General features: G+C 52.3%; 1 protein-coding gene across 1 annotated transcript in view; it reads right to left on the bottom strand.

The window, feature by feature from the left end:
• Positions 317 to 24779, bottom strand: part of GPT2 (glutamic--pyruvic transaminase 2) — a 32785-nt gene continuing 8322 nt past the window's right edge. The window contains exons 4-12 of the mRNA XM_018061975.1: positions 22482 to 22590; positions 18253 to 18386; positions 15913 to 16156; positions 11283 to 11362; positions 9470 to 9606; positions 4762 to 4936; positions 3120 to 3275; positions 2010 to 2122; positions 317 to 882 (exon numbers count right to left, since the gene is read on the bottom strand). Coding sequence (XP_017917464.1) covers positions 792 to 882; positions 2010 to 2122; positions 3120 to 3275; positions 4762 to 4936; positions 9470 to 9606; positions 11283 to 11362; positions 15913 to 16156; positions 18253 to 18386; positions 22482 to 22590 — 1239 coding nt within the window. The 3' untranslated portion in view covers positions 317 to 791. The remainder of the gene's footprint in view (positions 883 to 2009; positions 2123 to 3119; positions 3276 to 4761; positions 4937 to 9469; positions 9607 to 11282; positions 11363 to 15912; positions 16157 to 18252; positions 18387 to 22481; positions 22591 to 24779) is intronic.

Consider the following 24779-nt stretch of genomic DNA (forward strand, 5'->3'; position numbering starts at 1 on the left):
CAAGATGGGTGTCCCAGCCTAAGAAAGCTCAAGAGAACTCTTTACCTGCAGCCCCCCTGTGGGCAGAGTCCTCACTACCTGCTGTGTGCTCCCGGATGGAAGCCTGGTTCAACTCGGAGCCTGGCTCGCACCCACCCCTCCCCTGGTGGACCTTCTGGCCTTGGCCATAATCTCCACACCCACCACCCCCTAGCCTGGCATCCTTGCACTGCTCCTCTCACCATGCTCGTCTGAGAGCAGGATGCCTGCCTCCAAGTCAGAAGGATGGGCCCTCTCTGGGCCTCCAGTGGACTCCAGGCTCTCCTGTTTGAAGGAATAGATTTTCACACCGCTAAGAGTTTTATTTCACAGATCATGGCGGTGAGTTTGGGATTTCCAGTCCTCATCGTGGTTAAGTTATACATTTCCTGATGCCTTGTTTCTGCAAACCTGAAGCAGCTCACCCAACACACCCAGGCTGTTTTAAACCCCAAATGAATTTTCCACAAGCAACAACAACAGATTCGGAGGACACTACCACATAACGCTGAGTGAGTCCCCTCTACTTTGGCTGCATCAAAAAAACAGGGCTTCTGAGGCATCCCCGATTCACATTTGCTCAGAAGAGAGGTGCTCCCAACATCAAGGCACAAAGAAAGAAGTCTCCTGGGGCAAAATGACGATGAAAGCGACCAGTGACCTTTGTAAGGCCTGAGGCGGAGTCGCTGCGGGAGGCGAGTCTGGGCTGGGCTGGGCAGGCATATCAGGAGGCAGGCTGAGGGCCTGGTCTCCCTCTAGGGCCTGAGGAGTCCTCACGCATATTCCTCCAGGAACTTTATGTGAAAGTCCTTCACCTTCTGCAGAACCGTCTTTAGTTTCTCGACCGGAGGAAGAATGGTCATTCTGTCAGGAAGGAGAACATCACAGTCAGACGCGAATTGCTCTGGAGAAGGGGACAGGGGTAAAGCTGGCAGGTCACTCCTCTACCTGCACACAGGGCAGGCAAGCTTCCTGGGGAGGGACAGGCCCTGAACAGCACCTGGCACTTGCTAAACCACTTTCCTCCATCATTCACATATTTTTTTTAGCCAACTCATACATGTGAACAAATGCAGTAAGCTGGTGGCGGCATCTCAGCTTACTTAACCCATCCACCCATAATCACAGGAGGCCCACCCAACACTCTGACAGGGGCACAGAACTTTTCTCTGGAGCCGACCCTACTCCTGCTAGACAAGCCTTTTCCATCTCCACTGTCAGTCTCATAGTGAGAACCTTCAGTCACAACTTCCCTCCATAGGAATTCCCAAGTTGCCATGGTAACTAACTCCTCCCTCCAGTCCTGTCAACCTGCTTCCCATCCCTAAGGGCAGCTCTCAAGAAGTAACCACTTCTTGAGTGAGCCACAAATTGCCAAGATGAACCTAACTAGGGTGGAAAGGCTATCCACACACATTTGTCCATTGAGGGGCACTGCCCATGACCTTCACTGACTCAAAACTTGGCCCCAGGTGCTAAGCCCAAGACATTTCTTTTTTTGACATCTGCTGCTGGCTTTGGTGGGAAGCCCTGGCTGAGCTGTTCAGCTGGCCTGGTAGAGTCCCATGCCTGTGAAAGGCGGCCCAGCAATTTCACCGTATCTCAGAGGCAACATCTCAGCAGGTTTTTGGCTCAGTGGACAAGCTACTGAGCTCCTGGATGCAGACTGATACATCATGGAGTTGAAAAGGGACAAGGGAAGAAAAGAAAACCCAGCAGGGGGAACACTGCAGAGAGCATGTGAAAGATGGAGGCGGTGGAGTGGGAGACAGCGGTCAAGGAGATGACCGTGGAGTCCACCCATAGTCTTCCTGAGTCCCTGCGCAGCGTCTCGGCTATCTCTGTGGCAGGACAGAATGGGAGTGGGATGAGGGCACAGGGGCTTCACACGTCTCTGTCTCTGCAGCTGCCTTGCTGTTAAGAAGCCCGAGTTTCCCAAGACAAACCAGGACCCAGGCCCCTCTGTTAAATAGGTGCAGAGGCAGTGGTACCTGAAGTGGTAGGTGCCTTCCCTCTGCCCGAAGCCGCTGCCAGGCACGACACAGATGCCCGTCTCCTCCAGGAGCTTCATACAGTAGAACATGTCAGGGGCCATCTTACGGGCCTGAGGGGACAGGGCAGAGCTTAGGAGTCATTCCCGATTTCACCCTGCACAGCCCCACCATGACACTCTCAAAGCCCAGTATGCTTGACATGGCGGCTTCTTTGCCATGGCAGGGCCCCTCCGCCCTCTCTTCCTGCGAGAAAGAAGGCAGGACATTGGGTACGCAGGCAGCTGGGGCCGGGAGCAAAGAACCCAAAGGCCGCTTTGGGACAGCCATGGGCTGTGGGGCTTCTGCTGTCCCCTAGGGAGTGCCAGCCCGAGTCCACTGTGCCCCACCCACAGAGCAGCTCCCCAAGCATTGGCCTTGGCCTCCTACACACCAAGCCAGGGCCCTGAGGTCTGTGCCCAGGGGAGCCTTAAGGGACAAGCCTCTCAGGGGCCCTGCTGGTGGTGCTTCTCACACTTCAGTTTGCACAACCAGGCCACCTCTTAAATAGATTCTCGGGCTCTAACACCTGGGATGCTATTCCACAGGCTGAGGGATGGGGCCAGATTTTGAATGTTTAACAAGGTAGGTTAGGGGGTGTGAGGACACTTTCAGAGATAGGGCTCTGGCCCTTGATTCTCAAACCACCTCAGTGGCACCACCTGAGAACTTATTGGAAATGCAGAACCTTGGGCCCCTCCATAGACTTCCTGAACCAGAACTGACGTTTTTAACAGGGCCTCAGGTGATCCATGTACACATCCAAGTTTGAGCAGCGCTATTGTAGGGTATGGTGGCCAGGTGGAGGAGACAGCTCCTGATGCTTCTCCAGTGTCTGTTCAGTTTTAAATGCATCGCATCACACCTGGGCCTGACCTCACACCCACTCCATCACCACAGCTGCTGCAGGGCTGGGTCTCCGGGAGCCCGTCATCTTTACACGTTAAGTACCATCTGACCAGTGGATACACCAAGTTCAGAGCCTCAAGGGCCAGCGGTTGTGCTCCTCAAGGCAAGAAAGAGTTCCAAGTGAACCTGCTGAGAGAGCCAGCCCAACCCGGCGCCTCTGACCTGAGCTGCCTCCACGGCTTTCGCAGGGATGAAGATTCGAGGAAAGGCGTACATGGCCCCCATCAAGGGGTTGCAGTGAATTCCTGGGACTTGGCTAAACATGTCTTCTGTCAGTTTAGCTTTTTTGGCCAAATTACCCAAGACGGACTCTTTCTCCTAAGGAGACAGAGAAAGCATAGGAGTCAGCATCTCCAGGCACCATGGCTCCAGACACTGAAAACCATCCCTTCAAACTAGGGCATCCAGGCAGACTGGTGAAAGGCAAGCTGTTGTGTGCTTGAGCAACAAACCAGAGAGGCGGGCAAGACACGTGTCCCTCTGCAGAATGTCCTCCACAGACGCTTAGCCCATGAGGTCGCCATGGGCCCTGGGCAGGGACACATGAGTCACAAGTAGGTCCTAGGTGGCTTGTGTCATAGGATCTACTCTCGTACCGAGATGTCATTCCCGCAAACAAGGAAAACCAGTCCCTCCCCATCAGCCTGGACAAACTTGGCCCTGGATGGAACATCCTAGAATATGCTTCCAGGAGACAGCCCCACCACTTAATTCTGGGGAGCTACCCTTCCCCCAGTCCATGTGATGTGTTGGGGCACACAATCCAGGCAAAGCACATCAGTGATAGGCTGGGAGCTTGACACGTGGCCAAGGCTGGAGCAGGCAGCCCAACACTTGTGCAAGCGCTGCTGGACGGAGGTGAAGCGGTGTGCCCTGTGCATGAGCGGATCAGCAGAGCACAGCACGCACACACAGTGCAATGTTACCCTGCCTTCAAAAGGAAGCACATTCCGACACACGCCCCGACAGGGACAAACCTTGAAGACACAGTGCCAACTGAAATAAACCAGCCACAAGATAAATGCTATATACGAGGTACCTAACGCAGTCAAATCCTCAGAGACAGAAAGTAAATTAGCGGTTACCAGGGGCTGGAGAAGGGGGAAATGAGGAGTTATTGTTTAATGGGTACAGTTTCAGTTTGGGAAAAGGTTCTGGAGATGGAAGCTAGTAATAGTTGCACAATGTGAATGTACTTTATTCACCAAACTGTTCAGTCAAAAAAGATCAGAATGGCAAATTTTATGTTCTGTGTAATTTACCACAATTGAAAAGGAAAAATTGTTAATCTAAAACAGCTGGGAGCTGACTTCTTCAATGAGTTCCATTCTTGTTTAAACTCGTTACAGTTGGGTTTTTGTCACCTGCAGTTGAAAGGGTCTGTCTGCATCACTTCAAGGTGCAAGGATATCTGGTTAAGCCACAGGCAAGTTTGTGGTCTAGAATCAATGGCATGCTCATCCATTTCCCCCTTTTACTTTAGTAACAGAATCATCACCCCCTTCTCTGCCCTCCATGTTCTCAGGACATGAGGCCATTCCCTCTGAGCGCCTGCCCATCTGTGGTGCTCACAGGTGAGAAGGAGGAAGAGGTGCCCACACCCACAGTGCGCACAGTCCTCCCACTTCAAATACAGCCCAGCCACATCCTGAGACTTAACCTTACTGGGGGGGGTCAGGCACCATGTGGAACCATAAGCATGCCCTGGAGGTCATCTGGAGAGAGGCTGGCCATGGAGCCCATACATGGTGAATGCTGGCCACATTCAGCGATGCAGACAGGCCATGGGACGCAGCCGACTCACCCTGCTGAACTGCTCGAAGGATTCCTCTCCTGGCACCGGGGGGTTCACAACGATGTCCATGGCAGCCTGCCCAGACACTGGCGGGCACAGACGCACCGAGAGCAGCTTCACCAGCTGGCCCTTGATTTCAGGGTGCAGGTTGATCACCTCCATGTAGCCTCCTCTGTAGCCACACCTAGAATGTTGAAGCAGGAGAGAGGACCCACCAGTCAACAGGGACCACTACTAAGCGCAACCAGCTGGCCAGAATCTTCTGTAACCAGCCCCATGCCCAACACTGAGCTGCCAGGTACGGCCAAGTTCTTGCCAATGGAAAGTGAATAGAAGTGACATGTGCAAATCCCACATCACTTCCTTAAAAGCAGGCTCTCTCGTTCCTTTCTCCCACTTCCTAAGAAAGGCAGACACCAGAGCAAGCAGCCTCAGTGCTAGAGATGATGCCACGTGTTGAGAAGACAGAGCCAGCCCAGCAGGCTATCTTCGAATGACCTCGTGGAGCAAAGCCAGTCCCGGACTCCCCCTGCCTCTGAACTGTTATCACAGAGACACACTTCTACCTTGTTTGAGCCACTGTAGTTGGTTTTCTGTCATTTTCTTCCACCCTTCTAGATTGTCACAGAGCCCCTCTTTGAGTCATACAACAAATTCCCGTTGGCTATCTATTTCACATGTGGTAATGTAGGTTTCCATGTTACTCTCTCCATACTCTCACCCTCTCCCTCCTCCCCTCCTCCCGTGTCCATAGGTCTGTTCTCTGTGTCTGTTTCTCCACAGCCACCCTGAAAATAAATTCATCAGTACCATCTTTCTGGATTCCATATATATGTGTCAATATGTGATATTCACATTTCTCTTTCTGACTTACTTTGCTCGTATAATAGGCTCTAGGTTTGCTCACCTCATTAAACTGACTCAAATGCATTCCTTTTTATGGCTGACTAATATTGTACGTATGTACCATAGCTTCTTTATCCATTCATCGGTTGATGGACATCCAGGCTGCTTCCATGTTCTAGGTGTTGTAAATAGTGCTGCAATGAACATTGGGGTACATGTGTCTTTTTCAGTTTTGGTTTCCTCAGGGTATATGCCTAGCAGTGGGATTGCTGGGTCATACAGTGGTTTTATTCCTAGTTTTTTGTAATGAGCCGTTATACTTTGGGTCTATAAGTCTTCTATAGTGAGCCACTGTACTTTGGGGCCTTTTGGTTATAGCAGCTTAGCCTGACTGCTAACTAGCATTATACTAGCTCTGCTCGAAAGGGGCATATGATTCAGGCCAGGCACCCCTTGCACAGGTTCAAGAAGTGGGCATGTGAGCAGCAACCTGAGGATTTTGCTGCAACTTTCTGATGCCTGAAAACAAAGCCAATCCAAAGGAAAGCAGAGCAGGGAATTCCCTGGCAGTTCAGTGGTTAGGACTCTGCGCTTTGACTGCCAAGGGCTTGTGTTCAATTCCTGGACAGGGAACAAGATCCCATAAGCTGCATGGTGTGGTCAAAAAAAAGGAAAAAGAAAGAAGAGAAAAAAAGGGGAGGCGGGTAGGAAAGCAGAGCTGAGAAAGAAAACAGGACAAAGTCAGAAGTAGAGAGAGAGACCCCCTGACATTTTTAAGCCCCCTGATTCAACTTTACTCCTTGACTTTTTACTGATACGGATTTTTTGAAAAAATTCATTTATTTTTAATTGAAGGATAATTGCTTTATAGTATTGTGTTGGTTTCTAGCAAACATCAACGTGAATCAGCCATAGATCTACCCATGTCCCCTTCCACTAGAACATCTCTCCCACCTCCACCCCCATCCCATCCCTCTAGGTTGTCACCAAGCCCCGGCTTGAGTTCCTTCAGTCATACAGCAAATTCCCATTGGCTATCTACTTTACATATGGTAATGTATGTTTCCATGTTACTCCCTCCATACATCCCACCTCTTCTTTCTCCCCCCGACCCTAAGCTGTGTCCATACGTCTGTTCTCAATGTGTGTGTCTCCACTGCTGCTCTGCAAAAAGGTTCATCAGTACCATCTTTCTAGATTTCATATACATGTGTGAGTATACAATATCTGTTTTTCTCTTTCTAACCGACTTCACTTTCTATGTGTTTTTTAAACCCTCTTTCATGTTGAGTTTCTGTTACTTATTGCCAAAAGGATCCTGACTGATACAGAGTCAAATCTCATGAAAATAAGCTGAAATCATTAAAAAACAACAACAATAAAAAACAACTTTCAGAACCAAATCAGCTCCATTAGCCACACTTCCTCCTCTGGACTGTGACTGATAACCTTCAGGCTAATGACCACAGAAATAATGGCATTAGCTACCTTCCTCTGTATATGCACCACACCCACCCAACCTCAGATACCTGATATGATGAGAACTCAGTAAAAGACTTTTGGGATCAGGCTATAGAATGATGGCAAAGACTGACCCCCATCTGATCCATCACCTGGCCTTTCCCCCAGGAAGATAAATTCTGGCCTCTTGGAAGGGTTTCTCGTAACAAAAGTTGAAAGAAGAATCTTTCTGCTTTACCCTCTGCTGATGAGTAGAAAATCAAATTGGGTAAATCAGTCTAATCCTAGGTAATCAGGATCTAAGGGCAACAGGATACCAACTCAGGTTACCAATATCCAGAGTAATCAATAACACAGATGGAGAGATGGGTAGGTATGTAATAAACACACTTGAGTTTGAAAAATGAGTTAATAGAGAACATATTTAAGAAAAGCAGTACACAACACATGAAAGTTTAGCAAGGAGGCACCACAGCTACCAGGGTAAACCAGAAAGAACAGCATAAATCAACTCCTGCACACAACAAATACAGCCAAGAACAGCCGGGCAACCATCCCAAGGGGACAGCTCCCTTGCGTGTGTGTGTGTGTGTGTGTGTGTGTGCTAAGTCACTTCAGCTATGTCCGACTCTTTGCAACCCTATGGAGTGTAGCCCAGCAGGCTCCTCCGTCCATGGGATTCTGCAGGCAGGAATACTGGAGTGGGTTGCCATGCCCTCCTCCAGGGGATCTTCTTGACCCAGGGATCGAACCTGTGTCTCTTATGTCTCCTGCATTGGCAGGTGGGTTCTTTACCACTAGCGCTACCTGGGAAGCTCCCTTGACCTGGTCAATATATGTCTTGAAGCTTCATAGTTACACTGGCCTCCAGACCCTCTCCCCTACCCTGACACCTGGCACATAATGGAACTCCCACAACGCTGGGGAATGAATGTCCTAGCTGTAAATGCATGGGCCTACCCATCTCAGTCTAGTTTGCAGGTTCCTCCTCTCCTCCCCTAACTTTTGAGCAGTGACGGCTGGGCCCAGTCCCTGGACCTCTTCTCTATCTATACTCCTCCCAGTGAGATGTCTAGGCTCAGAGATCTAACTAACAACTCAAACACTGACATCTCGCACACTTGAATCTCCAGCTGGGTATCAGCCCTGAGCTACAGACTCACATAGCCACCTCCATCTGGACATCCAACAGGCATCTGCAAATTTTACACATCTAAAACCAACTTCCAAATCCCCCCCGCCAAACCTGCTTCACCCACAGACATCCTCACCTATTGAGGGCAACTCTATGCTTCCTGCTGTTTGAACAAAAAACTTGGGAGTCATCCTTCTCTCTCTCACACCCTCCTTTTCATCAAGCAACAACCGTCAACTTCACCTTCAAACATACCCAGGATCCAACATCCCCCCACCTTTACCCTGGCCTCCAGTATCTCCCCTGGACTGTAACAGCCTCCTGACTTGAGTGCTCGCTTCTTTCCCTGCCCTCATCACTCAGCAACCAGGAGAAGTCACACCTCTGTGCAAACCCTCTAAGGGCTCCCATCTCATTCTGAGTAAAAGATAACCTAAGTAGCCCAGGTGATCTGGCCTCCTGTGACTTCTTGGTCTCAACTGCTGCCACTTTCCCTCTCACCCTCTTCTAGTCTCCTTCCTGCTCCTCAAACAGCTCCTCCCTCCACCTCAGGGCCTTTGTAGAAGCTGTTTCCTTAGATGTCTGCATAGCTCCCCACCTCCCCTCCCTGGGTCCAATTCTTTGGTGACTGGACGCCACCTCTCTGCATTCCTACCTCCTCTCTGATCATTTCTGTCCTTGACACATCACGTTCATTTGTCTATTGCCTCTGACCTCACTAGAGCATGACTGTGAGGGCAGAATGGGTGTGGTTTTCTCACTGCTGTAACCTCACTGCTGAGCTTCTGAACTCATAGCAGATGCTCAATAAATATGGGCTGAATGAACGAATACAGGGCTGAAGCTGATGCTCTGGCCCCACAGGTCACAGGGTGCTCAGGCAGGGTGCATACAGCGCTCCTGCACACAGAGCTTGGCCACTGGCCTGACGGCATTTATCCACTCAACCTGCCATCCCTGGCCCTCAGACTTCAGTCAAGTATCAGAGCAATAGCAACAAGGCTGGCAGAAAACCCTAGGGTTGGAAGCTGCTGTGGGTCCTGTATTCACTTTCATCACAGCCTTATTTTACACGAGCCCTTGCACAGGGGATGCCCTCACACCAGTGCACTCCCCCTGGGGAGACATGGCCTGTCTCCTCCTGCTTCTTAGATCAGCAGAGGCTGTAGACGAGAGTAGCCACCTCTGTCCAGTAGGTTGAGGCGGGGCAGGGTGGAAAAGCAATGGGACCAGGTGGGCCCAGGAGCAGCGTAAGGGAGGCGGGGGCCCACATACTCGCCCATGTAGCCCTTGGAGGTGGAATGGAAGGAAGCGAGCTCCACGTTGCTGGAGTACTCAGGCCCCATCTCATAAAGCACCTTCTTAAAGGAGTGGAATTTGCAGTCCGGGGAGTACACATTGTCCTGGTACACCTGCAGGAGGGGACAGGACAGGAACAGTCAGCCAAGTCCCCCAGAAACTGAGCCACCCGGGCTGTGGCTGAGCGAGGGCACTGGGACAACCTGCAGCCAGGGCTGCCTGCTGTGAAGCTGGCCTTAGATGTCACGTCTAAGCCAGATGTGCCCAAGGGAACCTTCCAGAACAAGCAAGGGCAGCGGGGGAGGCCACGGGCTGGATGCCCACTGGATTCTCCCACATTAGCCCCACGCAGTCTCCAGATCTCCTTTCTGCCTCACGTGCCAGTGACACCCGGCTGGCCCGAGCAGGCTTTCCTCCCAGAGCGTGATGCTCACCCCGTCAATGAGATGAGTGGTGAAAGCAGGTCATGGACCTGTCCTCTGACCTCACCATCCGAAGAGCTAACCGTCCTCCTCAGCGCTTCACGGCACTCACCCAGCTTTCCATCCACCATCACCGTCATTCTCTCCTCCCTGGACTGGGCAGCGCCTACACCTCTTGTCCCTCCCCGTCTACACAGTCTAGCAGGCAAACGCTCCATCTGCACTTGGAGATGAACTTCCCACGCCCAGTATGGAGATCAGGGGAACCGAGGCTCTCTGAGGTGCTGTGGGTCAGCAGGAGGGTCAGGCCAGCTCCACCTTCAACAAGCCAGGCAGAGCCCCCTCCCCTCCCCAGCTCCTCCATGGCCTCTCTCTTCTCCCCCTCACCCTCCTCGCTTCCCAGACCCTGAGGGAAGAGGTTCATGCACCAGGTCACTCTACTGCCCCTTTTTTCCTTTAGAAATGAAGATTTAAGTCTATCTGCTATTGACCACAGCAGTGATTTGGTGGATAACCTCTGTGTAGGGGGGGAGGTAGGGGGGTGCTAAGGAGCACAGAAATGAAGCTCACGTGCTAGAAGCTAGGACTAACCAGAAATCACGCAGAAATGAAGAAGTGAAAATAGGATTTGACAGGTCTTTAATTTCTTCTTGCAAAGCAGGAAAAGAATGGGCAGGTTTGTCTCCAGATCTAGGGTTCAGGCAGCAGCGATTCTGGGGTTCATAAGATTCCCCTCCTCATAGGACACAGCATTCAGCCCACACAGCTCCCACTCTCCCTTCTTGAGAAAGGGGCTCTTGATTTGCTTCAAGAAACATCCTCCTCAGCTCCCTATCTGCAGGTTTCAGGTCATAGGGGAGAGCCCCCGACCCTTGCCTAGCGCCTGGTCAGTCCGCACATTGCAGCCACTGGGCCAGAATAATCAGTTCAGTGATGGGTGTTTGACCTAAACTGCACCAGTGAAGCTCAATTCTGAGCTTTGTTGAAACACCAGGAAGATAAGCTCTCTTTCTAGGCTGGGAAGATAGCAGGCCCGTGTTTGAGGCCAAGGCAGCAGGATGGAACAAGAGGAGCCGGAAGATATGATTCGAGTCCCTGGATCCAGCCCCACTCCTGAGACCCCACCACCGTGTTAAGTTTAAAGTAGTTTGGGTTGGATTTTTGAAACTTATAACCAAGATTCCAAACCAATAAGGGATGATTTCGGTCACAATCTCACAGGTTGTTTAACACTGAACATCCTCAACCTTGTTAGAATCTCTCCTCCGATATCTAGAAAGTTCTCTTGTCTATAGAACAGCAGACCTGGCTCCCTCCCCCAGAAGAGAAAGCATACCCTCACCTCTGAGAGTCCAGGCTGCTCTTACCTCATCAGCCAGGAGAAAGAGCTTCTCCTCCCAGGCAAAGTGAATCACATCTTCTATGCACTTTCTGCTCTGCACCTGACCTAAACAGTCCCAAACAAAAGCAGAAGGCAGGTTGTCATGGTGTTTCATTCATCCCCAGGTGAGAATTCCAGCCAGAATCACTCAGATGTCTGTGTTCCCTCATGATCTTACAGGACCACCCTCCCTAGCTGCTGACAGCCTCCAGGGAGCCCCTAGGGTCAGCTCCGTCCCTCTGACTCACTTCAGCCAGGTATGTGTAGGGAGTGGTGTTTCATACCCAACTTTCTTGTTATTCTCCTCAGAGGTATGTGTGTGGAGGGGGGAGGAGGATATATGTGCATTATTCTGTGCTAGAGGACAAGAAGACATGGACGTGTCACAGACAGCACGAAAATGAAACTGAAGGAGTTAACTCTCTCAGCCCTGCTCCCCTCCGCCCCCCACAGCAGCCGCACCATGAAAACAGCACTGGCCACACCTTCTCCCGACACAAGCTCCACGAGGCAGGGACAATGTCTCTGGCCCAGCACCGACCCTCAAAGCCGGCACCCAGCAGGGCCCTCCCTGGTAAGCACAGTGGAAGAAGTTCTAGACGAATGAATGAGCCTGCCTACCAGCTCTGGCTTCTCCAGTGACCATGCGGGAGCCGTGCCCGCTGAGGACGCTGGCAGGCACCCACGGTATCCCTGCCAGGGTCTCCCTTCAGAGCTGGACTCATCACTTCATCCACCTTAGAGAAATCAGTGCCAGTAGCAAAATATTCACCATCAGCTCACAGGAAATACTGCGGGTTTCAGTGGGGAAAGGAGCACTTTCCCAGATTTCCCGAGGCCCTGAGATGGTGGACTTGCTCACACAGCTTCTGGAAAAGTACTGCCTGCTGATGCTCACAAAGGATGTAAATGAGCACCTACGGGTGTTACATGCATGTATTGTCTACATAAGTATGTATGTGCACATGTATTACTGCCATATGTATCTACATCTTCATGCAAAGCAGTATGGAGAATATATTACCTCTTTGTTAAAAATAAAAATAACCATATTCTTGTCCATGTAAGAATAACAAGACTAAGTCTCGGAAAAATACATTGATGTATCTTATAAGAGCATGGTATGATTCAGCCAGGATTTCAGACTTAAACTATCTAAGCAACAAACCAGTTCCTTTACTAAGGGACCAACCAGTCCCTGCCAAACAAAGGCCAAGCAGGCTTCCATGAAGCAAGCTCACGCTCTGGGAATTAGGAAGGGCAGCACCCGCGATGCTACAAGTAACCAGCTGCTGTTCCCATAGACAGACAGGGGCTGTCCATTCTGGCAGCCTCTCCTGCCTACCACATGCTCCTGGTCTTCCCTCCCAGGGCTGCAATGCCACAAAGTATAGCCTGTTAGAATGCGAGCACAGGTGTGAGCACCCAGAGTATAAAAGGTGTGAGCGGGGAACATGATGCCAGTTTAGTTCAGTCGCTCAGTTGTGTCCGACTCTCTGCAACTCCACGGTCTGCAGCACGCCAGGCTTCCCTGTCCATCACCAATTCCCAGCGCTTGCTCAAACTCATCTCCATCAAGTCGGTGATGTCATCCAACCATCTCATCCTCTGTCATCCCCTTCTCCCGCCTTCAATTTTTCCCAGCATCAGGGTCTTTTCCAAAAAGTCAGTTCTTTGCATCAGGTGGCCAAAGTATTGGAGTTTCAGCTTAAGCACCAGTCCTTCCAATGAATATTCAGGACTGATTTCCTTTAGGATTAACTGGTTTGATCTCGTTGCAGTCCAGGGAACTCTCAAGAGTCTTCTCCATACTGCCAGGGGGAGTGCAAGGGCCAGGAAAGGAGACCTGCTGTGCACAAATAATCCCCCATGCGATCGATGCAAACTGTGGGGCAAGGACAGAGCTTATTCCTCTCCAGGGCCTGGGACGAAGCAGTCACTCAGAACAGGCCTGTGGAGCAGGAGGAGCCGCATGATCTCCAGAGGGCAGGGCATGCCTGTGCCCAGCAGGGGGAGACATGCGCGCACCACAGAGAAGAGGCAGCTCTGCTGAAGGCCCCAAAGGCTGCAGAGGGGTCTTCCAAGCGCCCCTTGCCAGAGGCTGGGCCAAGGGAATGTCCCACACACTAATGGGGATACCTGTTGCTTGCACCAGCCTAGCGTCCTGTCCTTCTCTGAGCAACAGCACACAGCTGTCCTAGGGGAACTTCTCTTTAAACTCCACCAGGGACACAGACCCAGCCAATCAGCCTCAGTGATTTAACTAGGTCAGGCATAGGCAGGTGTCCCAGTGCGGTCCAAGAGAGTCTGGCCTGGGGCTTCAGTTGAAACCAGGGGTGAGTCTCCCTGTGGAGGACACTCAGCTGCTGGGCACTGACTGGACCTGCGGAAGGCCACTCCCAGGACAGGTGCTTCCTGAGGATTCCAGCCCAGAGCAGAGCTGGGTCATGGCCTGAAGTTCCCATGACGACGACGTTAATTCAAGTGTGCTGCTTTACCCTGGACTTCACAGGTCCACTCCCTTCAAGCCTCAAGGTGAGTTTCTGTCTCGAATCCCAAAGAGCCCTGTTAGCCACTAATATTCCACTCCATTTTGACACCTTTCAGACAAAGTGGTTACAGTGTGTGGTCCAGATGAGATACATTGTGATCACAGGTAGGTCTCTATTTTCCATCCTCCATCTTCCAATAGCTGCTTTCCACACATTAAGACCCCAGAGGGGAACTGCCTGGTGGTCCAATGGTTAAGACTTGATGCTTTCACTGCTGGGGTCCAAGTTCAATCCGTGGTCAGAAAACTAAGATCCTACAGCTGCGTATCACAACCAGAAACTAAAAAAAAAACCTCAGAGAGCAAAACTAGCCTGAGCCTGCTTGTAACTTATTTTTTAGAAAAACTGCTTGTTGTTGTAGTTCAGTCTCTAGTCTTGTCTGGCTGCTGCAACCCCATGGACTGCAACACACCAGGCTTCCCTGTTCTTCACTGTCTCCCAGAGTTTGCTCAAACTCTTGTCCATTGATTCAGTGATGCCATCCAACCATCTCATTCTCTGTTGCCCCCTTTTCCTCCTGCCATGGATCCTTCCCAGCATCAGGGTCTTTTCCAATGAGTCAGCTCTTCACATCAGGTGGCCAGAGTACTGGAGGTTCAGCATCAGCTTCCAATGAATATTCAGGGTTGATTTCCTTTAGCATTGATGTATTTGATCTCCTTACAGTTCAAGGGACTCTCAAGAGTCTTCTCCAGCACCACAGTTCAAAAACACCAATTCTTCAGTGCTCAACCTTCTTTCTGGTCCAACTTTCACATTCGAACATGACTACTGAAAAACTGCTTATATTAATATCACACTCATATGACCCCCACTTTGACCCCAAATAGGAAAGTCTGGTGCAGTTACTTCTCCCCAGACAGCCAGAAGAAGATATATGTAAGCTTCTGGTCAAAAAGTTACCAAGCCTATGATATAAACTAGGTATACAGAGTATTTCCTAAGATATAGGACCTACTACTCCAAGTTTGGGGCCAGTAGCATCAGCATCACCCATGAGCTTGTTAGAAATGTAAATTGTCAAGTCCCACTCCAGCCTAATTATATCACCATATCTAGATGTAGGGCTCAGCAGTTTTTAACAAGCTGAAGTTTTAGAAGCATCATCCAAGGGCAGTGTTTCTCATCCTCAGTTGCACAGAATATTGATGCCTGAGCCCCATCCCCAGAGATTCTAGGGTGTGGCCTGGCCTTTGGCATTTTTAAAAGCTCCCTTTCTGATTCTAATGTGCAGCCAGGATTGAGAACCTAGCTCTGTCATTTTCCTACAATACCCTGGTTAGGTCCCTCATCCCTTCCCCCAGCCAGTCGGTGTAAATAAACCAGGCGAGCAGCTGCACCCATTTTCTGCACCCAGGAATTCAAGTGGAGCTTTCAGCTGATTGAAGCATCATTTGATGTTCCCAAGGAGCAGATTCCACAATCAACTCCACCACGCTTTGGCCCTGACCCAGTTTATCTCAACAAAGGAGGAGAGAGGAGCCCTTGTTCTCGGCATCCAAATAGCATCTGGGACACATGAAGCCAGCAGCCTGGAAAGATCAAAACAGGCAGAACTGTGCATTTTTTGTGCGTGAAGAAAAATATGCAAAATTAGGAGTGCTTTCCAACTTCTGGAAACAGGTTTTTTTGGTTTGCTTTTGTTTTTAATATGGCATTTCCTTTTCAGGCCTCAAAGTACACAGCAATGCTGTGTCAAAGAAAAACAAACGCACACACCAGCGATCTAAAAACTGGTTCAGAAAAACAAGTAGGAGTAAGGGTAAAATTAGGCCTATAATTAGGTGATGGCTTGTCTGTGACCTCAAAGAGTAGGTTCTTTGTACGTGGACGTACAGGAAAAAGAACTGGTCTTAATTACCATACAAGCCTGCCCAGGAAAAGGCCTGTATTCGTTCACCTCCTAAGGTGGCTGGCGGCCAACTTTATGGTTTTATGTTAGCAAATCTGGAGTTGGATTGGGAACCTTGGAGCAAATAAAACATTATTTTTTAGCTCTTTAGTGTCCAGAAAACACCAGCCACCCTGCTCCCCAAGAAACTGGTGAGGAAGTAGAGCACAGACCTGTGGGGTTCCCGGGGTTGATGATGCACAGCACCTTGGGGTTACAGTGCTCTTTGGCGTGCTGCACGGCCCGCCGGAGCTCGTTCACATTCAGGGCCCAGCAGTTGTCCTCATCCAGGTAATAGTTCACCTGGATGGCATCGAGTTCGGAGATGACCGCTGAGTAGAGTGGGTACTGCGGGATGGGGATCATCACGCCTGTCCGTGACTTGCCACCCCCGGAGACCAGGATCTTCAGGATCGTCTGCAAGAGAAGCCACGTCTTACAGAGCGACTGCCACTTTCCACCCTCCGAGGACTGAACAGCGGCAGAAGCCGGAAGACCCCAAACCCCGCCTTTCACCAGTCGCCCAGTGCCTACCCCCAGCACAGCCGCATGTAGGTTTCTGAACTCCCCTGAGTCTACCTCTCCTCCTCTGTAAAATGAGGTCTGTTACGAGGAATGAGCAAAATGATTTAAAGCTTTTAGCACAATGCATGGAACCTAAAGGCTTGATACCTGTTAGTATTTTTAAAAGAGATCTTTTAAAGAAGTAGCCCCAAAACTAGACCTGCTCAGAATTATTCTGACCTCACCCCTGAAACTCATTCTATACATCTGGGATGCAGCCCGGAATCTGTCTAATCATGAACTTATCAGAGCCCAAGACTTGGAAAGACCAGTGAACAAAGGAGTGTGAAAATGGGATGAAATACCCAGCTTCTGCCACCAGGTGGCGCTTCAACCTGGCTGTTTCCAAAATTGAGCCCTAAGTTCATAGGATTCCTGAGAAACAGGCCTGGGGAGTCCTGTGGGGCACTAGCGGAGGTGGCAGTAATTCACTGAATTCATAAGTCCAAACTCTTCTGGGTGAAGACTTAGCGCCTTTCTCAGGCTCATTTCCTTGCTACAACAATGCCAGTGTAACAGCTTGATTCTTTTCACTAAATCTTGAAGACTCTTCCCCACATCTGCCTCTGGAACCTCTACCCATACCTGGGCTTCTCTGGGAAGAGGGAGGCGCCGTGATGGCAGCTTACAGTGGAAGATGCCATGGCTGGGGGCCTGAGTCCAACACTAGAATCTCCAATGCCTCGAGAGGCTCTTAACAGCAGGCAGACCACCTAAGCTTTCTGTGCCTGTTTCTTCCCGCGCTCAAGGAAGAGTTTAATGCACTTGAGAGGCTTCAGCAAAGGACAAAATCATTTAATAAACATCCAAAATAAGAGCCTTGGAGGTCAAGAGACACAGACAAACGTAACTTATTAAAAGAAGGGTCAGAAAGGACAAGCTCCCTGAGTAGGGAGGACAAGTGAGTGGATGGCCCCCAGCACTGACTGGGGGCACGTGGGGAGGGTGCTGGAAGGGAACAGAGGCTGCAGGTGAACCTCAGACCACAGGTTCAGCCCCTTCTCCTATGGACCCCTTGATACCAGCCCCTCTTCACCTCATCCACGGCTGATGCCCAGCCCAAGCCGCCTCTTCTCTTGTCTCCTAAACACTCTCACATCTACTCTGCTCCCTCCTGCCACAGTTAAGCTTAAGAACCCAAATCTAATTATGACCCTCCGTCTGCTTCAGATCCTTCAGTGGCTCCCACGGCTCTTAGGACAACAATATTTCAGGACTCAGGCCCCACCTGCCTCCGCTGGTAACTGTCCCTCCCCACGTGTGCTTGCCCCGCAATGCTCCATTTCCAAACATGCAGCCTCCTTCCAGCCCAAGGCCTCGGCATACGCTGACCTTCTGCCCTGAATCTGTCTCTGCCTGCCTCCCTGAGTTCACATCTACGCAGTCTCCAGATCTCTAACTGCTCAGCCTTCCTTGGAGAAACCTTCCTGCCCTCACCAGCCCCAGGTCAGAGTTCCTGCTGCTCCCTTCTGTTAACACTTTGTCCTCATCCAGAAGAGAAACTGAAAGCTTGCGATCTGACGTGTATTTATGTGCTGTTAGTGCTAGTCAGATCCAGTACTGATGTCTAAGTAGAGACCAAATGTGTTTGGTTCCCCATGACCTCCCCAGCACCTGGCACAGTGCCTGGCAGAGGAGAGACAGCATATATGCTGAGTAAGAGAAAGGCTGATGCCAGGAAGATGGACACTCTCGAGTGTCCCGTGACTCCTCCCAACTGGAGGAGGGAAACTGAGGCTGCCGGAGTGTCCAGGTTCACAAAGACTGAACGCGGTAAGGACAGCAGCTACCAGGCTGGGGCAGACAGCAGGGAGCAGAGGGTGGCCAACCTCTCTGCCCAGACCTGTCCCCCTTTAACAGCCCACAGGCTCACGCCATCGGCCCTAACGCACAAGGCTGTTCTTCATGCGGGTGAAGAGTGAGCAACAATGAGCCACTCTGACACGTACAGAAATGCCATCACTAGCTCCAGTGGTCAGGTAAATGTTATCCGGGTCTGCAGGTACACCGCCATCTCTCCTGGTGATGTAGGCAGCTACATCTTCACGGATACAGTTGACACCCTGGCTGGCACTGTAAGAGCCTGTAAGACAGAAAGCAAGACAATGACTAGAGGGAAGATCTGGCTCCATGCAGTCTGAGATATCCATATAATTAACTGGGGGTGGGAGGCTGGGGGAGGTAAGGAGTCTCAGTGGCGCCCTATTCCCACTGCTTAGGTTCTGGAATTGTGGCAAGCTGCTTAATCACCTGTCTGGGCTTCATCCACCCATCCTGTCATCCCTCCACCTACCCAAGCGTCTGCCCACTCATCCAACCATTTGCTCATCTGCTATCCATCCATTCATCCACATATCCACTCACCTGCCCACCCACTCACCCACCCATCTGCCCGTCTGTTCATCTACCCACCCACTCACTCATCCATCCAGTATTTACTGAGAACCTACTTATACCTCAAGCATTATTCCAGGCCCTGACTTCTAACCAGTTCAATGGGGCTCATAGCTGCTCTACCCACCCTGCTGGGCTTTACATGCCTTCCGCGACAGCACGGACCATTACAGCTGGGACTCCTATGCTTTTATCACTGTTGCCTACGCATGGTTCCAAAGAGCTTGGGAGAAGGGTCACCCCAAGATGGCACCACCTGCCATCCCAGGAATCCAGAGCCCTGACAGGCACTAACCACAGCGTTCTTTGGGGCTGCTGGGCATGACGCACCTACCCTCACCCTATGGCAACAGCATGCTCAGGCTGCCAGTTAGGAGCCAAATCCAAACCACCAGTTAAAAGTGAAGTTCAAAAACAGCAGTGACCACTTTGGGCTTGGGAGTATATTCGGCAAAGGGGCACACAGGGGCCTTTTGTGGCGCTGAGAGCGTTCGTTGTCATGATCTGGGCACGGGTTACACAGGTGTGCACACACAGGTGCTGTACACTAGTACCTGGGCATTTACCGTAGGCATACAAATGTTTTCAGGATGTCAGGCCACTACGTACGTTCTTGAAAAGAAACTGAAAATAGGTACCTGAACATGCACAAAATCTCTCCAGGAGATTCAAACTGGCGAAGCGAATTCTCTGGGGACATGAACCAGGAGGCTTGGGGTCCGAAGTGGGAGGCAGATCTTTCACTCCATATTCTTTTATCCCATTTGAGTTTTATACCGCGTTTAAAGAAAACCAGCCAATTTCCTCCTAAGGACTGCAACACCACCACCAGGAGGCGCCCGGTTTAAGGGTCTGTGTAGCACTGGGCTGGCCCATCCCCTTGGACTAACTGTAAACCAGGGCGGGGAAAGCGGCACCACTTCCCTAAAAGTTCAGGTGGCAAACATTAACACGCACCAAATCTGGGTGGAGAGTAGAGTCCTGCCACATTCTTTGGGGGTACTCGAGGGCATCTGCAGACGCCACTGTTAGAGAATCCTCCTTCCACTGGATGTCTTGATATATCTTGGGCTCCCATGCCCAGAAAGCTTCCTGCGCTATTTCCCTCTGCCTTCTTTCACTGCCCTCTGCTCCACTCCATGGGGCCTGGCCACGTCCACACCAGCTAAGCCTCCTCTTCTTCCTGCCTCTAGTTCATCGGCTTCCCTGCATTCCCAGGCCTTTCGCCACTAGCAAGCTCTCTGTTCCTGCCAGCCACAGGCTTTCCATCTTCTGTTTTGTTCTGAAGTACCCTGATTCTTCAGAGCTCAGATCTAGACTCTCTCAAGAAGTCTGAGAAATGGCCTCACCCCAGCCTTTCTGATTTCTCCAGTTACCTTGCACAGATGAATCCTTGCCTCCCCATGTTGACTTGCGGGCAGGAACCATCCATCACCTATTTCTTCTGTGCGTCTCTGCAGCACCTACCCTCAGCTAGGCCCACCCCACCACACTCCTGTGTAGGACACTGCCTGAACCCGATGGCAACCTGCCTCCCACAGTCCACAGACCGGCGACACCTGCCAAATCACCCAGCGTCATTGCATCCAAACCCTTTCACTCAGTCACACTCAGCTCTTAAGCCTCAGGGCCTTTGCAAACACCATTTTCTCTGTCTGGGATTCATTAGCAGATTCTCTTACTCATCCTCTACATGAACTTGAAACACTTTCTCCTTCAACCCTCCCTCTCCACTAGAACCCCTTGTTCAAACCCCACAACTCTCTGCTCGTCCACCAGGAACTCATGAAAACTGGGAATTATGTTTTTGTCTTAATTCTTTTTCATGTTTGTTTCTCCCAAATATGACAGTGAGCTTCATGAGCACAGAACTCCACCTGCCTTCCCCAGTGTCCCTCAGGGCCTAGAGCAGTGCCTGGTCCACAGCCCAGGCTCCAAGAGGGGCTGGAGGAGGGCGTTCTCTCCCATCTCCCGCCACCCCCAGATGTGTCTAGGTTTCACCTCAACCCCACCTAAGATTCAGGATGCAACCTGAGAACTGGATTACGCAAACAAAAAATAAATGAAGCCCCAATTTAAAATAATTTTAAGGGGCATGATAAAAACACGTCCAGGTGAGCCCTTGTGTACACTTGATAATCCTTCCTTGGGTCAGGGTGGCCCTGGGCATATCTTCCACTTCCTTAATTTTTGTGGGCAGTGCTCAGGTTGCCCAAGCCTTAGTTGACACAGGGCCACCCCCATTGTTCTACTCTCTGCCAGAACACTGCCCTTCCTCCCACAATGGGCAGAAACAGGTAGTGACCTCCAGGGTGGGGCTTCTCCACACGTGACGAGCAGCACAAACAGCAACTTGCCTGCAAGCCCAGGAGGTGGGTACAAAGTATCTCCTAGTTCAAGGATGAGGAAAGAGGCTCAGAGAGTGCCTCCCTCACCCACCCTGCTGAGCTCCTCACACAGAACACAGACAGTCCTGACTCACACAGACATGGCCTCCCAACATTATTCCCCCAGCCCTGCCTAGCTGACACAGAAAAAACTTGTTGACGAGGCTTGTCCCTGGAACAAGATCCCTTCCCAGTTCCCCAGACATTCACGCAGACAGCAACCCCCTCCCCCCACCTCTGGGTTGCGCTTCCTGCAGGCTCAGGCTGAAGGCCACGGATCTCTGAGAAGCGCCTTTGTCCTCTGGGCCCGGCAGAGGATACAGAGGGAAAGAGCCTGGAGACCAGGTCTCTGAGCTGTGGCGCTGCCCTCTGCCAGCTTGTGGTTTAGGCCTTGCCTCACAAGGTGCTGGCCCACACCCCACCCAGGCTGACTGGCAGGGAGGCAAAGGGCGGCTGGCCCCTTCCTGAGAGGGACACACGAAGGACACAGGCTTGGATGGAGGGCTGGTGGGGTGATCACAGCCAGGAAGGCTAAGCCTAGTGACGCCCATAAAGGGACAGAGCAGAAAGGGGAGGGGAAAGGCAGGGAGGTGACCGAGAGGCCGAGGGCAGCTGATACCCTGCTGAACGAGCCACAGAATCCCTGTCCCATGTTTGGAACATTCAGGCAAGCTCCCTAAAAAGCCCTATGGAGAGCTACTTCTCCTCAGGACAAGGGGAGCCAGATTCCCTATGTACTCCATTGGGCAAAGGAATGAGGCAAAAATGAACAGGAAAGAGAACATGAGATGAGATCAAAGAGCCAGCGGCCCAGAGGCTGGAGATCCACCTCAGCAGGCAAGGGAGAGAAGACGCCTTCACATCCACAGCGCCTCCCCGCTCAGAGCCCCCTGGGGCCGGGCGTGAGCTCCGGGCACAAAGGGGCACAGGCCGGTGTCAGGAACACAACACATACACGTGGTGGGTAAGGGGAGGCACCTCCACAGCGAGGAAGCCACCAAAGGGGGCCACAGCACAGTGAGAAGCCAGACCAGCGGGGCAATGCACCTCCTTCTGGCCTCCCGGCTCAAGCTCAACCTTCTGCCCTGAGGGTGTGGTGGGCTCAGCGTCACAGCCGGCTCCCCCCGGAAACCCCAAATCCTGCCAAATGCAGACTCTCGTGCCCGAAGTGCCCCCAGTCCGCAAGAGACAGCACGGACCCCATCAGCTCAGCAAACAGGAGGCTCTCAGAGCACGGACAAGGAGAGTATTTTTCCTTGACTTGGCCTGTCGGCCACCCCACACACATTCACACACTCGCTCAACGCATAACCCTCCATGAGGGGCTGGGGCCAGGCCCATGCTGAGAACACACGTTCTTTTCACGCCCGCCGGGACCTGGCAAGTCGGGGCCTCACCCAGGCTGTTCCCACCGCAAGCCTGTAGGATGCGCCGGGCTCGTTTCTTAGCATCTTCTGGGAAGCTGGGGCTGTCCAACAGGTTCGGGTAGGTGCACAGTGCCATCACCTGGGGGAACAGAGGCATTGGCTGGGCTCTTGGCAACCTCCCACCCCAGAGGGGCACAAAGGATGCCTCTGAGGGACAGCGTCACCGCAGGACTCCCCACGAGGGCCCCCGCCTGTGGGGAGGGTCTGGGGACGGGTGGGGAGGAGGACAGTGGATGCTCTGCAGTGGAAAGGAGATGGTGAGAGGCAGGGTCCCTGATGACCTGGGCTTGGGCCAAGGGTGGGCCACCAGAGGAGCCAGGGAACAAGAGGCTGCTACTCGGCCCAGCTCCTCCATAAAGGCCAGCGGCTCACATAGCCAAGGCCACAGAACCAGGGGTTCCAGAACAAGGAGCTGGGACCAAGCAGGCAGGTGCACCCCAGCTGACAGGACTGCAGAGACCCCCTCCTTACAGCCTGAGCGCCGCCCCATGCCCCGCCCCCACCCCTCCTCACCATCACCCCCTTTCCTGGCCAGAAGTGAAAACCGAGGCAGCTTTTTCACCTCTGTAACAGGGAAAATCACCCTAACCTCACAAATTAAGAGGATTATGCAAGAAAGTGTTTGCAAAAGTGTCAGTAAACCCCCGCTCAGCAGGCAAGTCTAAGCTGGAAGCTTAGGAGTGGTGCCAGGAGCAACGAGATGAGATGGGGCTCAGGCTCTGACACCAGCTGGGGGCTTCAGGCAGGCTCAGGCTCTGACACCAGCTGGGGGCTTCAGGGCAGGCTCAGGCTCTGACACCAGCTGGGGGCTTCAGGCAGGCTCAGGCTCTGACACCAGCTGGGGGCTTCAGGCAGGCTCAGGCTCTGACACCAGCTGGGGGCTTCAGGCAGGCTCAGGCTCTGACACCAGCTGGGGGCTTCAGGCAGGCTCAGGCTCTGACACCAGCTGGGGGCTTCAGGCAGGCTCAGGCTCTGACACCAGCTGGGGGCTTCAGGCAGGCTCAGGCTCTGACACCAGCTGGGGGCTTCAGGCAGGCTCAGGCTCTGACACCAGCTGGGGGCTTCAGGCAGGCTCAGGCTCTGACACCAGCTGGGGGCTTCAGGCAGGCTCAGGCTCTGACACCAGCTGGGGGCTTCAGGCAGGCTCAGGCTCTGACACCAGCTGGGGGCTTCAGGCAGGCTCAGGCTCTGACACCAGCTGGGGGCTTCAGGCAGGCTCAGGCTCTGACACCAGCTGGGGGCTTCAGGCAGGCTCAGGCTCTGACACCAGCTGGGGGCTTCAGGCAGGCTCAGGCTCTGACACCAGCTGGGGGCTTCAGGCAGGCTCAGGCTCTGACACCAGCTGGGGGCTTCAGGCAGGCTCAGGCTTCTTGGAGCCTGGCTTTGCCTCAAATGAATTTGTGCGATGGGCGGTGACCTGGCTTGCCCTCCTGCTCTGGGGCGCTTATGAAGGCTGGAGGAAGCCAGCACCAGGTGGCAGAGGCTGGGTCTGCTGTGGCCAGCAGCAGAGCTGGATCTGGGAGTGTGCCAGCCAGTCAGAAAAGGCTGAGGCAACAGGAGCCTGTTCACACCCAGAGCCCCAGGCACGTGTGGGGAACTTCTGCAGAGCGAGGCCACTTTGGACCTCTCCTCTCCTAAGCTATGTGCTTCCAGGACAAGCTTTCAGGACAAGCAAGATGCTTTAATCTCCTCCCACCTCCACTTCCCGGGCAGAGCCACTCTGTCTGGTCTGATCCACTTCCTCATCATGGGCCCAGCTTGAGGCCTCTGACACTCACAGGCAGCTGGCACACTCCTGAGTCAGCAGCAATGCCAAGGGAGTCCATTCAGTGGACGTTCCTGAGGTCATCGCCAGCCTCATTTCTTCTCCCCTACACCCTGTGTGAATTCCCTGAGGGGCTGCAGGCTGAGGCCCTGGGGCTCCCAACACCTGCCATCCAGAGAGCAGGGCAAAGTTTGCCTCTCCTGTGTGCCAGCCCCTGCAGCAGGAAATACCGGCAGGAAAGGAAGACCAGGGGTGTCCAGCACTCGGCTTTCCTGCCTGCCTCAGCCCACGAACCTTAACCACACAAAGACCAAATTTTGCTCCAGAATTGGCCCCATTTCTTCTCTAGGAAAACGCCTTCCCCACAGCTGGTCTCCAGCCTCTATCTAGCAGATGCTATGGCACTCTCCCACCTTTTCCCCCAAGCCCACCAATCTCACAAGTTGGGCCCATGCAGCGTCCTTGCAGCTGGCACTCAAACTGAAACACGGAAATGTGCCTCT

This window comes from Capra hircus, chromosome 18, assembly GCF_001704415.2.
Source record: "Capra hircus breed San Clemente chromosome 18, ASM170441v1, whole genome shotgun sequence".
Lineage (NCBI taxonomy): Eukaryota > Metazoa > Chordata > Mammalia > Artiodactyla > Bovidae > Capra > Capra hircus.